At 41.4% G+C, this 21,026-nt stretch overlaps 1 protein-coding gene across 4 annotated transcripts in view; it reads right to left on the reverse strand.

Annotated features, from left to right (window-relative positions):
- Positions 1–21,026, reverse strand: part of MEIS2 (Meis homeobox 2) — a 202,735-nt gene that overhangs the window by 4,297 nt on the left and 177,412 nt on the right. For all 4 annotated transcript variants that reach the window (XM_008702265.2, XM_040620440.1, XM_040620442.1 and 1 more), the window contains exon 10: positions 1,299–1,357. In XM_008702265.2, coding sequence (XP_008700487.2) covers positions 1,299–1,357 — 59 coding nt within the window. The remainder of the gene's footprint in view (positions 1–1,298; positions 1,358–21,026) is intronic.

Raw genomic sequence — 21,026 nt, forward strand, 5'->3', positions numbered from 1 at the left:
CCGCTGCAGCACTGAAACGTTAGAGCAACAACGCGGGGCTTGGCGCTTTCAGAATGGGGGTGGGGTCTGTCCGTGCAGTTGGAGGACTGAAGGAAGGGGTGTGCGAGGCTTTAAAATGGTCTGGAGGAGAGACTTCCCCCGCCCGTTGAACAGGTGGGTCATCCTGTGCAGCCTTAGCGGCTTGGAGGAGTAAGGAGGACAGGGAGATTGGGACTAGCCAATATATAAATACCGCAGTGCATGACTTAGTTAAAAAATGTGGGGGTCCTGCCTTCTCTGGTGGCTTAATAAAGATTTTTCACATCAGATGCAAATGCTTGGGATTCGAGCACAGTTTTGCAAGGTTAAACAGACCCGACTGAACATTGGCCTTTTTGCTTGAACCAAGGAAAATGTAAACATGGTCAATAGAAGATTTGAACTGTTTTATATTCTTCTCCAACAGGCCCCCTGGCCTGCAGGAGTGGAACAACATTTCAGTGTTATTAGGGAAATTTTGCCAAAGGAAACGGATTTTCTTATATCCTTTAAAACGGAGGCCACGGTTTAAATCTCCACGTTTGCCACTCTCGTTAGTGACAACAGTCATCGCCCCATGGAAAAGAGTGTTTTCCCATAGACCTTCTTGCGGGACAGCGAAACGCCTCAGTAAACTAAGGAAATCTCCAAGTGGGACGATAGGAGTTCATGGGTATGGCTCCAAAGTACCGCATAATAACTGCCCCAGAGAAACTGAGACACTGTGAGAAAACCCCACATGTATTTTAGTGGGATGGATGTGAAGCATTTCAAACAAAGGTAATAATCTTTTAATAAAAAATAATGCTGGCAGTGCAGCCCGTCAGGCCCTCATAGAATATTATGAATAGTCAGAGCAAATGAATGGATACAATGAGTCTAGCAGGGGATGCTCCAGGAGTGAAAGCAAGGCGAACACCAAGGAATTGTGGGTAACAAGAAAATGAGAGTGTGCTAATGATTGATGCAGACAAGCACTGAGTAATTCCAGAGCTCACGGTCAAACAAACTGCTTGTGGCACTAATACTTGTGCCCAATTACCAATTCAGAAGGAAAATAAAAAGCAGTTTCAGTAGAGTCAGGGTGGGAAATCTCCAATTAGCACCAATTAGTGAAGTTGCTTCCTAGAATGGAATTCTGGGGACATTAAAAAAAAAAAAAAATTCTCCCAGGATGCCTGATGGAAGCATTTATTTACCAGGTGATAAAGCTCCTAGAGGATAACTTGATGAGGATTTGTGCCTAGGGGACATGAATGGAGATACTAGTTGGAACTTGCCTGCTCGATTTGACTGGTCAATCATGGGCTGTACTATTCTTCTTCTGGCATTAATAAACCTGAAACAGAACAGAGAGGCCCAATCATCCAAGGCGGTTTCGGTGCCCCATGAGCACTTTCGCACGAACGCTGAGGAGAATACAACACGGCCAAACATCTCCTGAAAATTCTGTTTTCACTCCAAAGGCCATTTTCCCTTTTCGGGGTTCAAAAATAGTTGATGCATCATCTCCATCGCCTCATAACCACTCCAGGTTGACTTGTGACAAAGGCTGGGGCGGGGCGGGGGGGGGGAGCTTTCCCTGAGAAAACGTCGATTAATTTGCCATCGTGCTTCTGCTTCTTGAACAAGCTGGAATCTGGTTAAAGTTCACAGGCTGGAGGATTTTTTCCCCCCTTTCCCTAAACTCCCCATCATCGGGAGACCTAGCTTCCCCTTGCAGCTGGTCATAAATGGAGACCAGGCTCTGGCACGGTGCTTTCACAAGGTATTGTTAGGTCAGCAAAGCCATCAATTAGGCTGTCTGAAGTTTTATCACCAACACAGCAGTAATAAGTGCTGGCCAGAAAGACTTCTGCTCTTCGGCAACTCCTGCAGTTTAAGCCTGTAAAGTTAGGGGTCATTTAGAGGTCAGTGCCAGCTGGGGGCGGCCCTTCCAGTCTAAGCTGGGACACCCAGGGCAGGGGTAAGGTAACTGCCAACCATAAACCCAGCCACCTTTCAACCCACTGGAAAGACCGAGCCTCAGGTACACATGGTTGATATTAGAGGCCGAGAAACGTTTTCGGATCAGGTGGTGGCTCAATCACAGGAATGTAAAGGAGCAGCAGCCATTCCGTCTAGAAGCCTGGATCTAATTTTGTGGGAAATCCAAAAATAAGTGCCTACTTCATGTTACTTTAATGTTTAATAATGCCCATCAAATATTCATGTACAAACAGAGTAAGATGATAAGAAATCTCCTTTATTTCTCCAAATTTAATAAAAACAAAACAATTTTCTACCATTTGCGAGTTACCCTTGTCCCTGTGCATTTAACGATGCGCACTGCCCGCACGTTTGAGCTGCTGTGCAGGATTCGTTGGCCGTGCATTTGGGGCGGGGGGCGGGGGGGGACACGGAGGGAGGGCAGGGTGCCTAGACTATAGCTTGCAGTCCCTTAAAAATATACCCACTTACAACATGTCCCGGTATTTCCCGTTTCAAATCTTAAGTGCAGGGGGACTTAATGATTAATGAGTCCGCATGGGGCCACAGGCATGAACTGAAAACCCATTCTTTGAAATTAGCCAGAAAAATTCTAGTGCGTGTTGGCAGCTCTGCGTTCCTAAGGAGTTGAAGTCCCTTCCTAGGAGGACAGCAGCCCACACTTGTTTAGGCCTCCTGTGAGCTCTCTAGTGGGAATACAATTAGGCTAAAGGATAATAGCTGCAAGAAAAACCAAAGGAGTCTTTTGCATGTGGTGTTTGTTTGCAAAACAATGAACTTCTTTATTACTTAAGCAAGTATAGCTCAGTTGTCAAAAATGCTACACCCCCTCAGGTCTGGGGTTGGGGGGGGGGAGAAGTGACAGGCAGTGAGAGGTGAGAACAAAGGGAGAGTTGAAACTACACATTTAATCCCACCTGGTACCTAAGTGTTACTGAGGAATATCTGACCAGATCACAACCAGATCCAGAAACATCTCTTAAATCAGGAAAGGAACTTCATTATCTACTCCTTCCCCACTGTGTTTACTGGGACCAGGGAGGGCTGACCCTCGCTTCTCACCCCCAGGAACTCTCTTTATCAGCTCAGGTTAAGACCAACTGGGAGGCTCAGGAGAGCCCGGAGAAACCTCTTCTCTCCTCCTTGGAGTTTCTAACGGAGGACACACACGGCAGAGGTCTCCCCTCTTTTTATGTGCTACTAATCCTGGTTTTGTTTTTCCAGTGGGCCAACTCTTTAGGTAAAACGAATTGCTATTTTTTCCCTTTTTAATTTCACCCTTTTACTCTTTTATTATTTACATCTGGAGGTTGTTCCCTTCTTTATGTCTCTCTCTCCAGTTCCCCCAAACACTCCCTTCCTCACAGAGCTGCAAGGCATCATGGTTCTTAGTTCTCAGCAGGAGAACTCCACACTGTCTTCAAACAAATAATTACGGGGAAGGTTAGAGGTTCACTCAAAGGTCATTTCTTTGGATACTCGTCAGAATGTTTACATTAGTAAAAACGGGGTCCGCTCAAAAGGTTGTTCAATGGGGGACACACAACAATGCCGAAGATTAAAGAAGCATTCTGTGTGCTAGCCGGTCTTTATAGAGGCGCTGAACTTGGAAATGCCACTCCAGTACCACATTTTCGACTAGTTACCATGGCATGGACTGGATGTTCACTAGCAGTTATGGCGATGGCCTTTCTGCGCCCAGTTCCACTAAACAAATACGCATAGAAGCCTCTGAAGGTTTCCAACTGGTTCCTTCTACAAAGGGTCGGGGAGATTCTGCTCTTTTCACTTGGGTTCCATTTAGCGTCTCTGAATTTTTGTTCTCAAACAATGTTTTTGATCCGTAGAGCTGTATCTTGCCAGATTCATAATTCTACCACATTCTTTCAAATCACACAGAATTTTAAAAACATATGGGCCCCAATTTTTCAGACATCTCTTAACTTACAACTCCTGCCAATTGTCAACTCCCCTGATCTTGGGATATCTTTTATAAACACCATAGATGTTGTTATAAAAATGAACAATTAATCAGTTGACTGTAAGAACAATTTAACACTAAAAAAAAAGAGATCACCCCACTGTACTGGTGATCCACAGGCCACTCGTGGAAAACATAAACAATGTACATAAAATGGAGTCACTTAATTATCGATTCAAAAAAATCAAACTAGGAGTAACTTTTATTTCTTTAGTATTACTAAGATAAAATTTCCAAAGGCAGTCTTTCCCCAAATTACATGACATGAAATTTTTTCCACTTCCTCTGATCTATATTTTAAAATGACCTTATTCAGCGCTCAAGCAGTAAACAGAATATCAAGTTTTGATTCTACTTAAAATTTGAAGAGTCTAAGTTGAGAAACAACTGATCTTCAATCTTTCAAGGTCCAAGCTCCATTCATATGGAAAAATGCAACTCACTGGTTCAAAGACAAAAGACTTGTCTTAAAAAGACTCGAAAGGTTTTTTGGATATTAAATGGGTCTTACAAAATAACATTTTGATGAGTTAAGTGTAAATGAATCAGACACATATGGATTAAGTTATCCTTGAATTTCACACGGGTTTAAAAAATAAGGGGAAAAGAGGGTCTTGGCAAAAACATTTTGGACTTTGCCAAACCCAAAACATTTGAAAAATTGCTGAAGATATCCAAGTAACCAAAATGCAGCAAGCTGCACCCAACTTTAATGAAAACCCCACAAGTTATTTCCAATTCAAAGACTGTTAAGTTTTTCATCTGTATCTGATATTAAAAATTTTTCAAAGTTTTAATGTCATCCCAGAATGATTTTGAAGTTGAGGATATATAATATACTTCTTTATCGGTATAAACAATTCAACCTGAAATGACAAAAGTCTTTTAGAAATTAAATAGCTCTTAAAAACATTCTGAGATTTGTAAAACTTGTGTGTAAAATGTGCCATATATGATAAATGCCATAAATAAAATGTGCTAGTAAGCCTAGTGCTTTATCCAGATTTCACTTAGCAAAAATTTTCATTAGCCTCATTGTGACTTTTTTTAAGGGCTACAGATAATTCCATTAGTGACTCCTTAGGGAATGAGTACCCCCGAAGTGCACTAGTTCCATCGATTAGTATTGAACACAAACTTAGTACCCAGGCTCACACAAAGAGTCTGGAGGGTATCTACTAAGACTATCTACTCTCTCACTAAATTTTACGAAAATAGAAAATGCATTAGTATGTGTGATTCTTAAAAATTATATACTGACTGTTAGCTTAAAAATAACTCAATTATCGAAATCAATTCAATGACTTTCCAAGAATCATGAGGCCTTTCTGAGTCAACTTAGAGATGAAAAAAAGAATATATTAGAAAAAATAAACCCAAGGGAGCAAAACATCATTGAAATCTCAGTCTGCTGTCTTGCTGGAGCGAGAGCTCCTGGAGACCTCCCCACCCCCAAACCCCCCCACCCCTAACAGAAGAGCCAAACTTTTCAGCTTTGCATATTTTTCTGCCACTGAAATCTGACCATCGTGGTTTTTCTTGGAAAGGTTTTTTCACTCCAAAGCATATTTCAGGTTGATAGAAGTAGGCTTAGGTGTCATTCCTGCTTGTTGGTTGATTTCTTTTCTTTTCTTTCTCCCCACCCCCCCCCGCCCCTCTTCTTTTTAAATGACTGATAAATCCCTTCTTTCTGGTTCACTAACTTCATGCCACACCTGGTAACCAACTTCTTTAGGCAGCATTCCTTTTGTTAGAAAGTGGAGGCCTCTATGGAGTCACCTGGACGGCCACCAGCCCTAAGTTCGCTCTGAGGAGGAACCAGGACTCCCTGCAGGGGAGCTTTTCCATGGATTGGTCTGGTTCAGGAAGGGGGCTGAACTGTTGCACGAGGGATCAGATTAACTCGGAAGAGGTGTTAGAGGCCGTTTGGTGACTGGGGACCTGTTGAAAAATGAAAGAGTGCTGCTTCTCCACCTTCCCCAGCCGTGGGATTCCTCAGTGAGGGTGCCTGTTCTCGAAGCTTGCTACTGGTTGGCCCTTGAAACAAGGAAGCCTCAACCCTGACAAATCAGTTAGCAGGCTTCTTCACTGTTTTTCTTAGCTCACACACAGAGAAAGCAAGTAGTTTTTTTTTTTCTCTCTGTGCTGTGGTTATGGCTAAGAGTGGGGTTTTCTCAGTAAGATACATAAAAATGGTTCAATCGGTGAACTAAGCAAGTTTAATGTCTCTGAACATGTACTCAGGCACACGAATGACTGGGCCATGGGGCAAACGTTAAGTTTTCCACTGATGGCCAGACAAGGGGTCTTTTCTCACAGACAACTGTGAGCAAAGTAAGGTAAATGGGTGAGATTCATGGGCTGCTCAGAAGCACATTCACGGTTCATCATTTTCCTGAGCTACAGATTAATTTATAATTTGAGAGATACTAGACTTCTCTACAACTCTAAAAACACATGAACTAATGACTCATAAATTTACAATTGGAACACATGATACTAATGGGGGAATCACAAACGTCTTGCAGCTGTAGGAACGCGCCCGAGTAGTGGAATGTTCGTGCCAAACACATGAAAGGCTCTGGACCAAATCATAAAGTAGCTAATACTTTAATGACCTTCTACTATATTTTTTCAATATTCTTTTATCTAATTCTTCCCTAGAGTTAAAAGGGCTTACATAGGTTCTTTACTAAAATACCCTACTTTGGGAAAACCCTTCACTATTATTGTTCCATACTCCAGAATTCTCCACAAAACAAAGTGATGGAGAACATGGGCCCATATTCTCTGCCCTTTACTTGCTGTGTGACCTTGGGCAAGTCTGCTTACGCTTCCAGGCCTCAGTTTGTTTCCTGAGGGAAATAATAGGACAGCGGTTGAGCCCAGATTTTTTTTTTTTAAGCCCAGACTGTTTTGAGGATTAAGGGAGATGTTGTATGTAAAATCCTTGGCATAGTTCCTGACACATAGTAAGAGCTCATTAAATGCTAGCTTACACTCAAAATGCACCTATCTAAAGTCCCCTCCTAAAGAGCTCTGTTCTCTCATAGGTAATAATTAAGACTAGGTGGGTGATTATTAAGCAAATCCATGCTGATTTGAACACAGCACGGTGATAATGTGTTTTACCCTTACAAGTAGCATGTGTCCATTGTGGTCGGGTCCAGAGATCACAGCTAATTTAAATATTTTTATTTACTTATTTGACAGAGAGAGACAGTGAGAGCACAAGCAGGGAGACAGAGCGAGAGGGAGAAGTAGGCTCCTCCCAAGCAGGGGAGCCCGATGTGGGACTCGATCCCAGGACCCCAGGACCACGACCTCGGCGGAAGGCAGATGCTTAACCAACTGAGCCACTCGGGCGCCCCAATCACAGCTAATTTAAATGTGTCATGCCATGGTGGGGGATTAGATACTGGAGTAGACATCTGCTGGGGCACTGGGTAGGGGGACAAGCTATTCTGGAATCACACTCTCTAGAACGGTTCTCTACACCCCTGCAGGTCTACGTGTGTTCCACGGACCAGTCACATCAACACCACCTGGAGTTTGTTCGACCTGTAGAACTCTAGTAGTCCCCACCCTGGCACTACCGAGTCTGAATCCGTATTTTACAGGATCTCCAGGTGATCTATGCACATTTAAGTTAGAGAGGCCCTGCTCTTTCTAGATCACATACCAAGTAAATGATCGTGTTCTCTTCGGAGTAAAAGAGACCTGCAGAGATTGTGTTAATCATGAAACGTAGCTATGAAAATGCACGTATTATTCTCTTAAGTTACCTCAGACCTGAACAGTCATTTGTTGCTCAAAGCAAGTGATGAAAAAATTTATAATAATTTAATTCATTTTTACTCCATCTGTACTTCCTAAAGGAAAAGTTTGGCCAATAAAATGTTTTGTGGAAACTGTTCTCTCAATCTCTCAGGGATGGATAGGAAGAAGATGGTAGAGTTTCTCTCTTCTTTTTCTTTTTTTACACGTATTTCTTTAGTGTTTGAGTTTTCCTTTCTTTTCTTTTCTTTCTTTCTCTCTCCCTCCCTCTCTCTCTTTTTAGAGAGAGTGAACATGCCTGTGCAGGTTTGGCATGGGAGGGAGAGAGGGAGAGAGAGAGAATCTTAAGCAGGCTCCACACCCAGCACGGAGCCCCACTCAGTTGGATACTTAACCGATGGTCCCCCTCCTGTTTGAGTTTTAATAATAATTGTTTTTATAATTAAAAAAATTTAAAGGTGAATTGGAGAATTTGGCATCTTTTCTGATTAAATCTTCTATGGCCAATAGGAGAGACTTTTTAATAAAAGTATTTGGGAAATTTTAAGATAGGAAATTATCTTTTATTTCCTTTATAATCCCAAGCAACAATAAACACTCTTCCTAAGTATAATCAGACCTGATGGCATGAAAGAAAACATCCCAGCAGGTTATGATTTTGAAGGACTGTTACTCGCACAGAATGCCATCAGATTATTCATATGTGGCTATTTATCATGTGCTATAAAAGTGATCCTTCAAAGCTACCTGAAAGCGAGGGAGGGGAAAACACGTACACTTCCTTAGCTATTCATATCTAGGATCTATCCTCTTAGAGATAAAATGCTAAGTCAATAGACATAAGTTGTAGTATATTACCTCATCCTGTCCATGATTTATGGCAGGTGGAAATCAAGAAGAAACTGAATTACTTTGGAAATTTTACTACTGCCGTTAAAATTCCAGATCTGTGGAGCGACACACCTTATGGGGCTTCTGAAAACAACTTTTTGCAGACACAGAACATCTACAACTTCATTCAGTTCTATCAGCATAAAAAGCGGGGTCATCATTTTCAAGGTACCGATTACCCGTTACCCGTTCACCTACCTAAACACGAAAGCCTGACTGCGTTTTGAAAAGTCAACCAGTCACTTGATATCAGTTACATACATTTAAGCCAATTCTCATTACGTTTCTAGTCATTTACTAATTCACTCTAAGAGGACAAGATCCCAACAAATCTAGGATCTTTTTAGCCTTCATGATCACCTTTGATTGAAGTATTAATTCTTTATCCTACTTCTCAGTGGAAACTACGTAAGCATTAACTTGCCAAAAATGCACCAAGCTGTTTAGCAGTTATGTATTAGATATGTTTGAGGAGATCAAGGTGCACTCACATGCCCTCTGCTATGGATATGTCTCTGATTAGCTTGTCATCTGCTCGAAAGAAGATGTAGGCTGATTCTCCCATACAGTCTAGCAGGCCAGCTGTTAGCTGCCTGTCAAGCCCTCAAGTGGACAAGTAGTCCAGGAGCAAAAATGTCACTCCTTTGATCTGGCAAGGAGCAGCTGCTGATTTATAGAGTAGGACTTTGTTCTTCCGTTCTATTTTACTTTCTTTCCTAAGGCAGAACCACAAAATCCAGGAGGAAAAAAAAAAAAAGGGGCCGTTCCCAGCAACATCAACAAGCTCTGACAACTGCAACAGGGTTTTTCTTGGCCCTAACAAAGCTCTCAGGCATCTCCTTTGACGCTCACCTTTCCCCCTCGCCTCCCCCCCGCACCGCCATTTTTTTGCAATGCGGTAGTTATTGTTTAATTCAGCTTCTGTAAATGGAATGGACTGTGGCCAGCAAGCCTGGGGCATAAACACACCTGTATGAAAGAAGCCTTATTGTAGCAACCATCTACAAGCAAGCTCACATGAACCACACGTTCCTGAGTTCAGAAAGAATGCTCCATTTTTCCTGACAGCAAATTTTACCCTAAGTGAGTTTCTATTTTTGGTGCCACCAACCTGTGATGCCCACATTTGAACTGTTTCCTCTCTAATAGCATTGCACTCTTTAACTCAAAGAGAGAAAAGGATTAGATTTTTTTTTAAATCTGTGAGCAAATATATCCATCAAAAATGTTTAGCCCCTGTCAATAATATCAATCATTAAAAGCTGAATTACACATCCAGAAAGCTTTTAGCAAATGCAATATCAAAGACTCCATAATGTTGATTTCATTACCACTGATTTATACTGACATAGACTTCCTGAGTAACATATAGGGGGAAAAAATCAACGACAAAATCTACATAAGCCATATGCGTTGTCATGCTAAGAATTAAGCTGGTTTCATACACAGGATCCTATTCTGAACGGATAAATCGGTCAGGTCAGAGATGCCCTGTCAACCAAGTGGAACATGAAGAAACGTGGCCTTGAGGTAAACTGTGAGAACCCATCAGCCATATGTACGCGTGTACGTGCGTGTGCACGTATGTACGTGCGTGTGCACGTACAGGTATATATGCGTGCACGCACACACATACATGTGGCGATCAACTTTGCCAGAGATGAACACCTGGCTAGGTTTTCTGTGCTACTCTGGAGGAAAAGGTGACAAAGATATCTACATGAGAAAGAGTTATGAACTCTAGGATATTTAGCCACATAGGTCACATAGGTCAAAGACAGGAATGTTGTGGGTGGGAATGCTGAAAACAAAGGAGAAAAGAAGAATTGCTAAAAAAAAAAAAAAAAAAAAAAATCCTTGCTTCTACATCCGTCATGCCACGCTCTGGCGTTTGCTCTCTTCTCCCCCTTTCTCACTTTCTAGGGGGAATAGAGATTTTTCTCAGCCTCATTTCTTGCTTTGTCCTACGTTGCCCTTTGGTCAGTCAGAAGTTACTAAGCACGCGCCTCCTCGCTGTTGACGGAATTGTACTGGTAAATGCTTTCTCTGGAGGGGTGTGTATCCCAGTGAGAGACTGGGTTCCAAAGTAGGGACAAAAGCAAAGGCAAGGTGTAGAGGCGTGGGGGTCACGTAAAGCCTATTTTCATCCTTTTTCCGTCCTATAAAAATTGGAATGAAATTTTTTTAAGGTCCACAGCAATCCGTACATGGGTCACGTAAAAATCTTCCACATTCTATACTAAGCAAAACATCAGTTCAATGACAAAATATAAAGTCATATGTAAGAAGGAATTACATGTAACACATAAATATATAATTATGTGACCCTCTCTCCATATATATTTACAATTTTGAAAATGCAGTTCGTGCCTTTAAAGATTTTTACTCTTCACGCTCACAGAAAAAAACTAAAAAGCACATTTTGATAATACATAGTAATTGCAAACCAACAGTGTGCACTCGGTAAGTCAATGTGAGAGGGTCAATTTTAAAAGTCAGATGGAGGTTAATCACTGAATTCATGGAGGAGGAAAGCTGAAGCAGATTAAAAGAGCAGAGGATACTGGAGAGGAAGGGAATAAGGAAATGGCATGCACTTTCTAGAAACTAAGGCAGACAAGGGCCCATTTTGTACAAGGGGTTGAATTTCCACTGGCTCCTGGTTTTGGGAAAGTGGACTAAAGTTAAGAGACAAGCTGGTGGAAGTTCTTTCTCCCGCCCAGTTTTATTGAGATATAATTGACTTGTATCATTGTGTAAGTTTTAGGTAGAATGTGTTGGTTTGATAACCATATATGTCACAAAAGGACCACCACTGGGGCATTCGCTAACACCTCCATCGTGGCATGTAGTTACCATTTCTATTTCGTGGTGAGACACTTAAGATCTACTCTCTCAGCAACATTCAAGTGCATGTACGGTGTTGCTGACTAGAGCCACCATGCCGTGGACCAGATCCCCAGCACTTACTCATCTTCCAACTAGAAGTCATACCCTTCCACCTGCCCATTCCCCCCACACTAGTGAACGTTCTCGAGTGACCAGCTGAATCCCTGAAATTCCTAAAGAGTGGAATGATAACACAAAATATGGTGCTTGAGGAGCTATGCTGATGAGAGGGTAGAAACTGAGAAGGTAGAAAGGTCTAATCCAAGCAGGAGACGGAGATAAAGTGAACGCAGATTAAAGCAGTAGAGGTGAAAAGGAAGTGGGACCGGTTGCGTGGAGTGCTGCTGAGGAATTCTGCAAAGAATTACAAGTCGGAAAGCTATTAAGAGCGTAAACCTGAGCATCTGTCTTTGGTATGGCATGGCGTACAGCTGACGAAACTTGGAAATTCAGAAGGAATGCCTATTTGAGGTGAGGAGAGGCAAACTCAACTTTCCGAATGCCACCTTTGAGTGGAGAGTGGGACTCAGGCTGAGAAGCTACGCAGGCCCCCAAGACAAAGGACAAAAGAAGAGTGAAGGGTTGGAAAGAAAACAACTTTACTTCCAAATCCTCTCATCTCTTCAAAACTCCAAAGCTACATGAGTATTCCAGAGTTGCGTCAACAAGTGTAAGAAACTGCCTGGCTGCCTCTAAAAATTACTTCCTTTTCATATATCTTCCAGATTTTACAAAGTCTATCTAATAATGGCTGGCCGAGTCAATTGTCAGTAAAAACCTCTGCAGCCCGGGCCTTTCTATGAGATCTAGTTTGCTTTTTCTTCTACTTCTGAGATAATCTGTGTGACCAGATGTAGAGGCCAATGGTAATAACACACCGGCCACCCTGTGCGCAGACGTTGTGTTCCACTCCACACTTAATAAGGATAAGTTTAAGTGATAGAATTTACGAGAGAGTTTTAAAAACTGAATATGAGAAAATACATATAGGACACAGTATGTTTTTAAGCAATAGCATAAGACAATCAGGGGTAGGTTTCCTCTAGGTAGTGACAACTAATTTAGAAGAGAATGGATAGGACAAAGTGTTACATTTAGAAGGGACTCCATTAAGTGTGATGGCTTCCAAATTGTGTCCTCCTCTCAAACCATATTTTTCTTTTTAAATGGCCTTTTAAGGTGAAAAATACAGCACTTCACCCAAAATGGTGTGGAAACAAATGGTTCTCAAGTCTCTATTCTTCATCTCAGGCCAAACCAGCCCAACACCAGCAATCTAAAGCCCCTTGGTGCTTGGAGAGAAGGTGCTATGCATGTGAATGTGCCCGTGGCTCTTTCATTTGTCTGTGGGGCTCCTTTTTCTAAAGCAGCAGGGGAAACTTCAGAAAACCAGCTTGTCATGCCAGAAGTGTTTGGATGGGCCAGGCTCTTATCCTTCTTTCAATTCTCCTGCTGGTTTCAAAGAAAGGATGTGGCAGAAGACACATGCAGAAGGTGGCAACGTTCTTAAGGCCCTTTATCAATACCACTGCTTTCTTTAAATTGTAGCTTGGTCTCTTGTTTGAGAGGCTGAGATTTTAGCACTTTTAAAGGGAACCATAAGTGAGAAATCTCCTAGGTGTTAAGCTTTGGAGTGGCTTCAACCCAAAATACGAAAAAATGAGATTAAAACACAGAAAGTCAAGTAATATTAAGAGAGATCCAACAAACAAAATATCATAAATATGCATATATGTTTCAGTCTTTCTGTTTAAACCAAATGCTATTTAACCAGTTTATGTCGGCATCTAGTACAGGTGCCAAAGGAATAAAAAATCAAAAATCTGAAAAATTTTAAAGTCGCTTAAAATAAGCTATGATTCTAACAGCTATATATTTAACAATAATGTTTAAAAATTACTAAAACCTACCCCATTGTGTCAAGAAGCAAAAAAAAATCTATTTATGAACAGAACTTAATGACCTCATGTTTATGATGCTCAAATATCAAAGACCAAATTCCAAATAAAATTTCCTGCTTTTCTTAATTACCAATTAAACATCTTTCACTTTGACTTGACAGCCAGGTAGCATTCTCTATCTTCTCCAGAGATGTATATGCAATCTTTCCAATGTGACGGTATTATTACCCACAAAATTTTTAGCATCATCCCGTAATCATAAGAGACATAAAATATATCTTTATAAACCACAAGAGACTTAGCAAACCAGCAGTTATGCCGCATCTGCTTTAGTCCTTAAATATTTTAGCTTTAGAGGGTTAGTTAGCGGATCCCCCCCACCCCGATTTGCAGAGAAATAAAGACATCAACCTCTGATTCTGACATTCCACACAAAGCGATAATCTCCAATAGACAAAGACACAAACACATTGTACTGCAATTTGAAAGAATTTTAGAGCACATTCATATTTCACATCTATCAGAATTTCCCCTAAAGTGGTTTAATTTAACTATGAGAAATAAAAATGATGGCATTTAAATTATCTCCATTTTCACAATAAAGATAAAGTAACATCATTGTCTATCCAAAAATAATTTAATTTAGAAATTGGTTTAAGTGCCACAGATTCTGACTTTGGAGTCACGTAATGTACAAATAAACAAAAAGGCAATTGACAAGTATAAAGTGGGGTGCCTGGCTCAGTCAGAAGAGCATGGGACTCTTGATCTTGGAGTTGTGAATTTGAGCCCCATGTCGAGTGTAGAGATTACTTAAAATAAATAAACTTTAAAAAATAAGTACAGGCACACCTGGGTGGCTCAGTCAGTTAAACATCTGCCTTCGGCTCAGGTCATGATCCCAGGGTCTTGGGATCGAGCCCCGCATCGGGCTCCCTGCTCAGCAGGGAGTCTGTTTCTCCTTATCCCTCTGCTGTTCCCCCTGCTTACTCTCTCTCTCTTTCTCTCTGTCAAATAAATAAATAAATAAATAAAATCTTAAAAAAAAAATAAAAAGTAAGCATAAAGTTAATATGCCAACTAACCAGGAACACACTATCCCTTCTGTCTGGGCTGGCCTTTCTCCCATGGCCATCTGGTCAACATACCCTCCAAAATTCTCTTCAGAGAACATCTCTTTGAGGTAACTTCCCTGATTCCACAGTCTGAGTAGGAAGCACCTATCTAATATGTCCATCACAGCATTTATTCAATACCATGATCACGACTTACTTGTCCAGCTTCCCACCAGATAGCCTCAGAGAGCAGGGACCACATCTCAATTCTCTATTATTGAGTCTGTGTCAAGAATATAGTACATCCTCAATAAAATGTTTGGCCAACAAATAACTGAGTGTATGAAAATAGGGTTCCTCCACCTTGGAAATAACGTAGAATTAAGAATGTAAGAGCTTGTAGGAATTTTCTTATCCTCGTTTTGCAACTGGCATAGCTGAATCCCTGAGGAGCTAGGATGGGAAAGAACTCTGGCTTCCTGGCTCTGGTCTGGTTACCTTTGCATTCAGAAACAACTAAAGACACAGACCAGAGGCATTAGTTTAAAGGTGTGAATCCATCTGGGCATTAGAGACGCCAGTCATATCTTCCATGGAGGGTAAAGGAAGAGAAGGACTTGATTTGGCAGAAAGTAAGCATCAGACTTTTCTAGGCTGGGGAACAGATGATATAGTTATATTGGAGCCTGATAAATCTGGTTGACTTGAGAAGAGAGAATAAGCTGAGAGTAATGGAAACCGAAGTCAGTGAACTTTTATGCGGTACGTGTGTGTGTGTTGGTGTTGGGACAGGAATAGTGAGTAGGAAATGAAGGAGAAAGATTTGTGAGATTCAGAAAGTAAAGGACAGTAGAAAACTTCCTTAAAAGAGATTCTTTTTTAAAATATTTTTCTAAGGAAGTTTTCCCCAAATTGTGCTCTGAGGGGTATTAGCATCAGTAAGTGTTTCTCCAAAATAGGGCTGGTGGGGCAAATAAATGTCAGGAACAATATGAAGGGAACCAAATGAATGCTTGGTGTTGCTGCTCGGGCTATGCCACAGCCTGTCATAGGCTTAAATATATTCTAAATCTCCAAGAAGGAATTACGGTACAAATCAATTTCTAACTTTATTAAGATTTTAGGGGCACTGGGGTTCCAAGAATTTGAAAAAAAAAATGAAGCAGGATTCTGGTTTTCAACCAAAATTGTATTTTGAAACAATTCATTAACAGTTTGTCAAACAATCCATTGAATAGGATTTGTCAATTATTCTACTAAAGGATTTCCATGGTCATATTTTCCCAGGTCAGACTCTAGAGACAGAGAAGCATTTCTTGGGTTCTTCTTTTGTATCTTAACTGTTCACAATCCCACCCCCAAAATTACAAAACCTGACTACTCCGTAGAACTTTGACCCCCCAGGATGTGGAAAACGGGGTTTAGAAATGGGGCTGGAAAATGTTCTTAAGAACTTTCCTATCTCAAAGACAATTGAATCATTAGACGTTGATTTTAGGCTGGGCTGTTTTCTCTAACCTTTCCCATTTCCTATTTTCCGCATATTTCCTCAATGACCTATTATAAAAACAACAGCTATTATTTAGTATTTGGCTCTATATGCCTAAAATTTCTGCTTCGGAATGATTTTTAGACACCGAAGATGAGTCTCAAGCCTAAGATCACTTTCCTTTCGGCAACACCGTCTGCATCTTTCCTGAATCGGAAGTGGGACGGGGCTGCGGCCACGTGACGTCAGCGTGCCAGCCACGAGTGTGGGAGACTTACGCGTATGAAGGGAGGAGACGGGGAGGAGAGAAACGGAGAGGAGATGGTGGGGGGCGGGATGTTAAGGGGAAGAAAGGAGAAGGCGACAGCAAGAGAGGAAGTGCTGCTTTGGATAAAGTACATCGACAGACGTCAAGTGCTCCTCCCTCCCCTCCCCCTGGCGATGCTACGTTCTTGTTTACTGAGCGTACAAGTACGAAAAATCCGCTTTTACTTAGAACTGTGTTAAACACCACCTGCCTGCCCTCTGAACCTTGCTGTCCTGGGATGAGGTCAGCCCGGCGAAGGGCTCCAGTTCCATAAGCAATCCTGTCATTCAGGCTAACAGCAGTGATTCACTCACAGAAGGCAAAAATGACTCAATTGTTGGGCTTTATTGACTCCAGGGAGCACAGCTACTCTATCATTACCATGGAGTGCAAACACCCTGAGCTCTGTTTTGGTCCACTTAAAATTACTATTTGCTGTGAAGGATTGGCAAAGCAATTCTTAAAATGATGGGGGTGAAAGTCAGGCGAGCGCCATTATGGGCTTTTCCTTCCGTTTAAGCAGAAGGAAGCAGAGGAGGACTTGTTCGGAGCCTGACCCACTTCTGTAACCTTTTGTTCACTTTGCTGTATTAACATATATTAACCGGCGATATAAGCCCCAGGGGGGATAACAGCCTCATGACCAAATTATGCTTCCATTTTCATGGGTAACCTCTCCTTGGGTGGAAATTAAACCCCAATATAAATACATTTTAGGTCCATACAGAATTGAGGAGGAATGCCAAAAAACAAACGCTGAACAACAGTCCTACAAAGACCACGACAACGATGGAGGGGTCGGGAAAATTATCCGCTAGAGGAACTATTTGAAAAACCAAATAAATTTAATTAAATAAGTTACAAAATTATTTTCCCCGTCTCTTATCTACTCCCCTTGGTTAATATCCATGACATACTGATGTTGCATAATTGCGCTCATGGAATGCTGCAGCTCGGAGCCATAATGAGCTGCCTTTGCACAAAGGCAGCAAAAGTGGTTTCCCTACAGAGTTATCTTCTCAATTATTTATACTTGCAACACTTTCACATAATGGCAGTTTTAAAATCAAACAAACAAAGCAAACTGTACAATAAAGGAAGGAGACAAGAAGGTGCAGGGACCTTTTCCTCTCTCTTTTGAACACCAGAAGGGAGAGGCACGCCACATAAAGTCAACTGAATTTGGTTCCTCAAAGTCTCAGGGGCCTTGCGCCCAGACAACATCAAAGCCTCTGAGATTGCCACCTTGCTGAGGGATTAAACAAGCCCCTGCATACCTGCGTTGCTTTTAATCTGTCATATCCAAATATATAAAGGAATGCAAACTTTATTTTTTTCCTTTTACAACTTTGTCTTTGAAAATTCCTAACAAGAAGACTTGACCCCCACCTCTACTCCTGGGGGGAAGAAAGGTGCTAAAGTGTCAAAATGATGTCGGTGTAAACAGAAAATGGCCCCCAGGCTGTGGAGGGCCTTGCTAGTTTTTATGATGTTTGTTTCCACTGTCCACACCTCAAAAACCCAGACGCAAAAGGGGAAAAAGCTACCTTGTGGTTTATGTTACACAGGAGCACACAAAATAAGACAAATGGTATGTTTTAACATGAAGGTAACATTTAATGTTATTTCTAATATTTAATTTTGGAATCGCTTTGAAATGCACTGTCTACATCAAGCTCTGATGGACTTTGTTCCTTGCACTGAGCTCTATAGCCTGGTCAGAGTAGATGCTTAATAAAAATGTTAGCTAGGTTATTTTTCCAAGTTAATCCATAGATGTGATTGAGGAGCTTGTATTTTAAGAAACTAAAAGTCAACTTTTGACCAGACATATACTTTGGATCTGCATAAAACCTATATTTCATGTAAGGCTCTCCATTAAACGAGCATAGGCTTCAGCCTTCGGGAGGTGGTTACCATCTTGAAGAGTTGTTCCTCATCAAATAATGACCACTCACATATCTGTGACTGAAGAGACTCACTGGCAATGCCAGGGAAACACAGCCTTAATATCACCGAGTAGCCATTTCCCAGTAACAAAATGTTAAAGCAACGATTTCCTTAAAGTCCTGCAGGGAAAGATTATAAAGGAAAGCGGAAGTATGATAATTTTAAATGCCTCAAAATTTGTCTCTTGCAATATGCCTTCACGCTCATACACTGAATGCACACACAGAGACTCATTTTTCATTAAGGGTACTCTTTGACTTTAAATCTCCCTTGACTTGACAATTTAAAACAAAAACCAAAAAAACCTTAAGGAGATTTTTTTTTTTTTCTTTGCAAGCACACAAGAAGGATCAGAAGGAAAAAAACAAATATATCATACTGAAAGGAAATCAGACCATGACCCATAACCCACCTGAGGACAGGCTGTGGGTGGGGTTGTCAGAGTTGGGACTGAGTTGGGATCCACCATACTGTTTTGCTTTGCCCCAGGAATTAAATGGACTGGATAGTGCATTGTGGCCACTGGCTACTTCTTAATGCTCTTCTTAGCCTTGGAGAGCTAGGGTTGAGACGTATTTTGTTGCCTACTTCCTTTCTTCCTTCTTCCTGTTCTCACCTCCAAGGCCAAAGCACTTGGTGGTGTGCTGGGAGCTGAGAGATGGTGACCCAATTCTAACTACACCCCATTACTTGGCCTCCCAGCAGCACTAGCCACCTTTAATACCGAAAATGATCTTTCCAAGTGTGTCCATGTGTGATAAAAGATAAGGGTGATACCAGGAAAATGCAGATGATGGTAAGAAAACTCTTGTGCCAGATTAAAAACACATCCTTGCTGTAGGCAAATATAAACCCGAGTGAACGCTGATGTACTGCAAATACACCCTATGCTGGGCATAACGTGCTTTTCAAAGACACTGATGCAATGACTAGGATGTAATTAATCTGTATGTGAGACATTAGTTAAATGTTGAGGGCTAGAAGAGAGTTGGGTAGTTTTTGTAATTTGGAATATGGGCAAGTTCCGAAGGGAAAACTCAAGATTCTGTGAATGGGCTTCAGTTCATTTGAAAAGCACTCTTCTGGCAGTCAAAACCGATTTAAATGTCAGTAGATTATGGGTGGAAGTGAGCTGGTTTGGAGAGTAAAACCAAAAGCTGGCTGGGCCTTGAGAGGGTGTGACTCTCATCCCCGTGAGGGTCCCACTGATGGGACAGAAATTGCTATCAGCGGCTTGAGGGTAATAATATTACAGGGCCCTCAATTCCCAAATGTGACAGATTCGTCAGAAATCTTAACCTCTATTTTTTGCAGCTTTCCTCAACCACAGCAACAGATTTTCTCTTAGTAGAACAGCCAATTAACCAAGCATTTAAAAACCCACAAATCTATATCAATGGCTTTGCAAGACAAAAAGAAAGATGTGTGAAGTAAACACTTAATCATTGTAAAACACCCTGATCCAGGATGTTCAAGAGCCAAATAAGTTGAAACAGGTTATGGTTGAAAAAATTAATTTGAAAAAAAAATCAGAAGAAATGACATTTTTTCTCTCTCTTCCTGCAAGCAACCCATAGATTGGCTTTTACGTTTTAGTTCACAGAGACCCGTCCTTCAGTTTACCCTTGACTAGTGGCAAATCTGATAAGGGTTGGCACAAATATGCTGAGCCTGGTTTACAATTTGTTTTGCAACTTCCCTTCCCAGATAAACATAATCCCAGTACAACTTCTAAAAAAAAAAAAAAAAAAAAAGTTGGGTTTACTTGTCCTGTGCTTACAGATTTTTTTTCTTCTAAATGTTCCCTCAGGATGCTGGCTTGCAACCTAAAAAAGGCTTGGATTTCAGCTTCAGTCTCCAAGGTATTCTACTGTTCAGCCGGGCCGTGTGCTAGGAGGGAGGCGCTCTACCTTGCTGATTTAATTAACAGGATTCTTTTCATTATTATGGGGATTTAGTTTCTTCTTGCCTTTCAGTGTTTGAGAAACAGTGATTTATGCTTTATATTTTGAAGGAAAATTTATTGTTCTTTGACAGCTGAGGCTCAGTAAATTCCCAGCACCGAAGGGACCCCAGGGAAGTGTCACAGTTGCCCTTCCCTGCCCACCTAAATGCTGTCATATCAAGGGCCCCTCCAGAAGTGAGAAGAGCCATCAGCTGTTCAATGCCCATCCCACTCCTCCTCCCTCTGATAATTATACCAGCAGGGGTTGGCCCATTCCCATTTATGGGATTATTAGTATTAGTAGGTTGATCAGTAACTGTGAATAACTGATTCATTTAAGTGAAGCAAACAGTCCATGAATCTTTGGGTTGGATCTAATCTCTTAACTAAACGCAACGCGCTGAATTCTGTGGTAGACCGGCTATACTTACTATGATGACCACGGCTAGACCCAAAATCGGGACGAACGTTCTAAATAGGAGTGTGCCTATGGGGGCAATACAAAGCCACCTGAAGTTAGTGCTGCAGAAAATCTGTCATAGTCATCACAGCTCTCTTGGATTCCCGCTCTTCTAAGCTACACAGTCATCAAATTCTGACTTGGAGAAAGAGTGAAACACGTAGTGAAAACTCTCGAAGACTCCTAGCAAATTCACACTTTAGGTGAAAAACTTTAGGCATCAATTTCCCCTATAACCCAAAGCTCCTTTTCTAAGAGGGCTTTACGACGTACCTTCATTCACATTACTGTAATGAACATTTATGGAGCTAGGCGCTAAACACGGCCCACATGTGCCCTCTTATTTAATTCTCACAAAAACCTTATGGAGCAAG

The sequence above is a fragment of the Ursus maritimus genome, unplaced genomic scaffold, assembly GCF_017311325.1.
Source record: "Ursus maritimus isolate PB19 unplaced genomic scaffold, ASM1731132v1 scaffold_35, whole genome shotgun sequence".
Taxonomy (NCBI): Eukaryota; Metazoa; Chordata; class Mammalia; order Carnivora; family Ursidae; genus Ursus; species Ursus maritimus.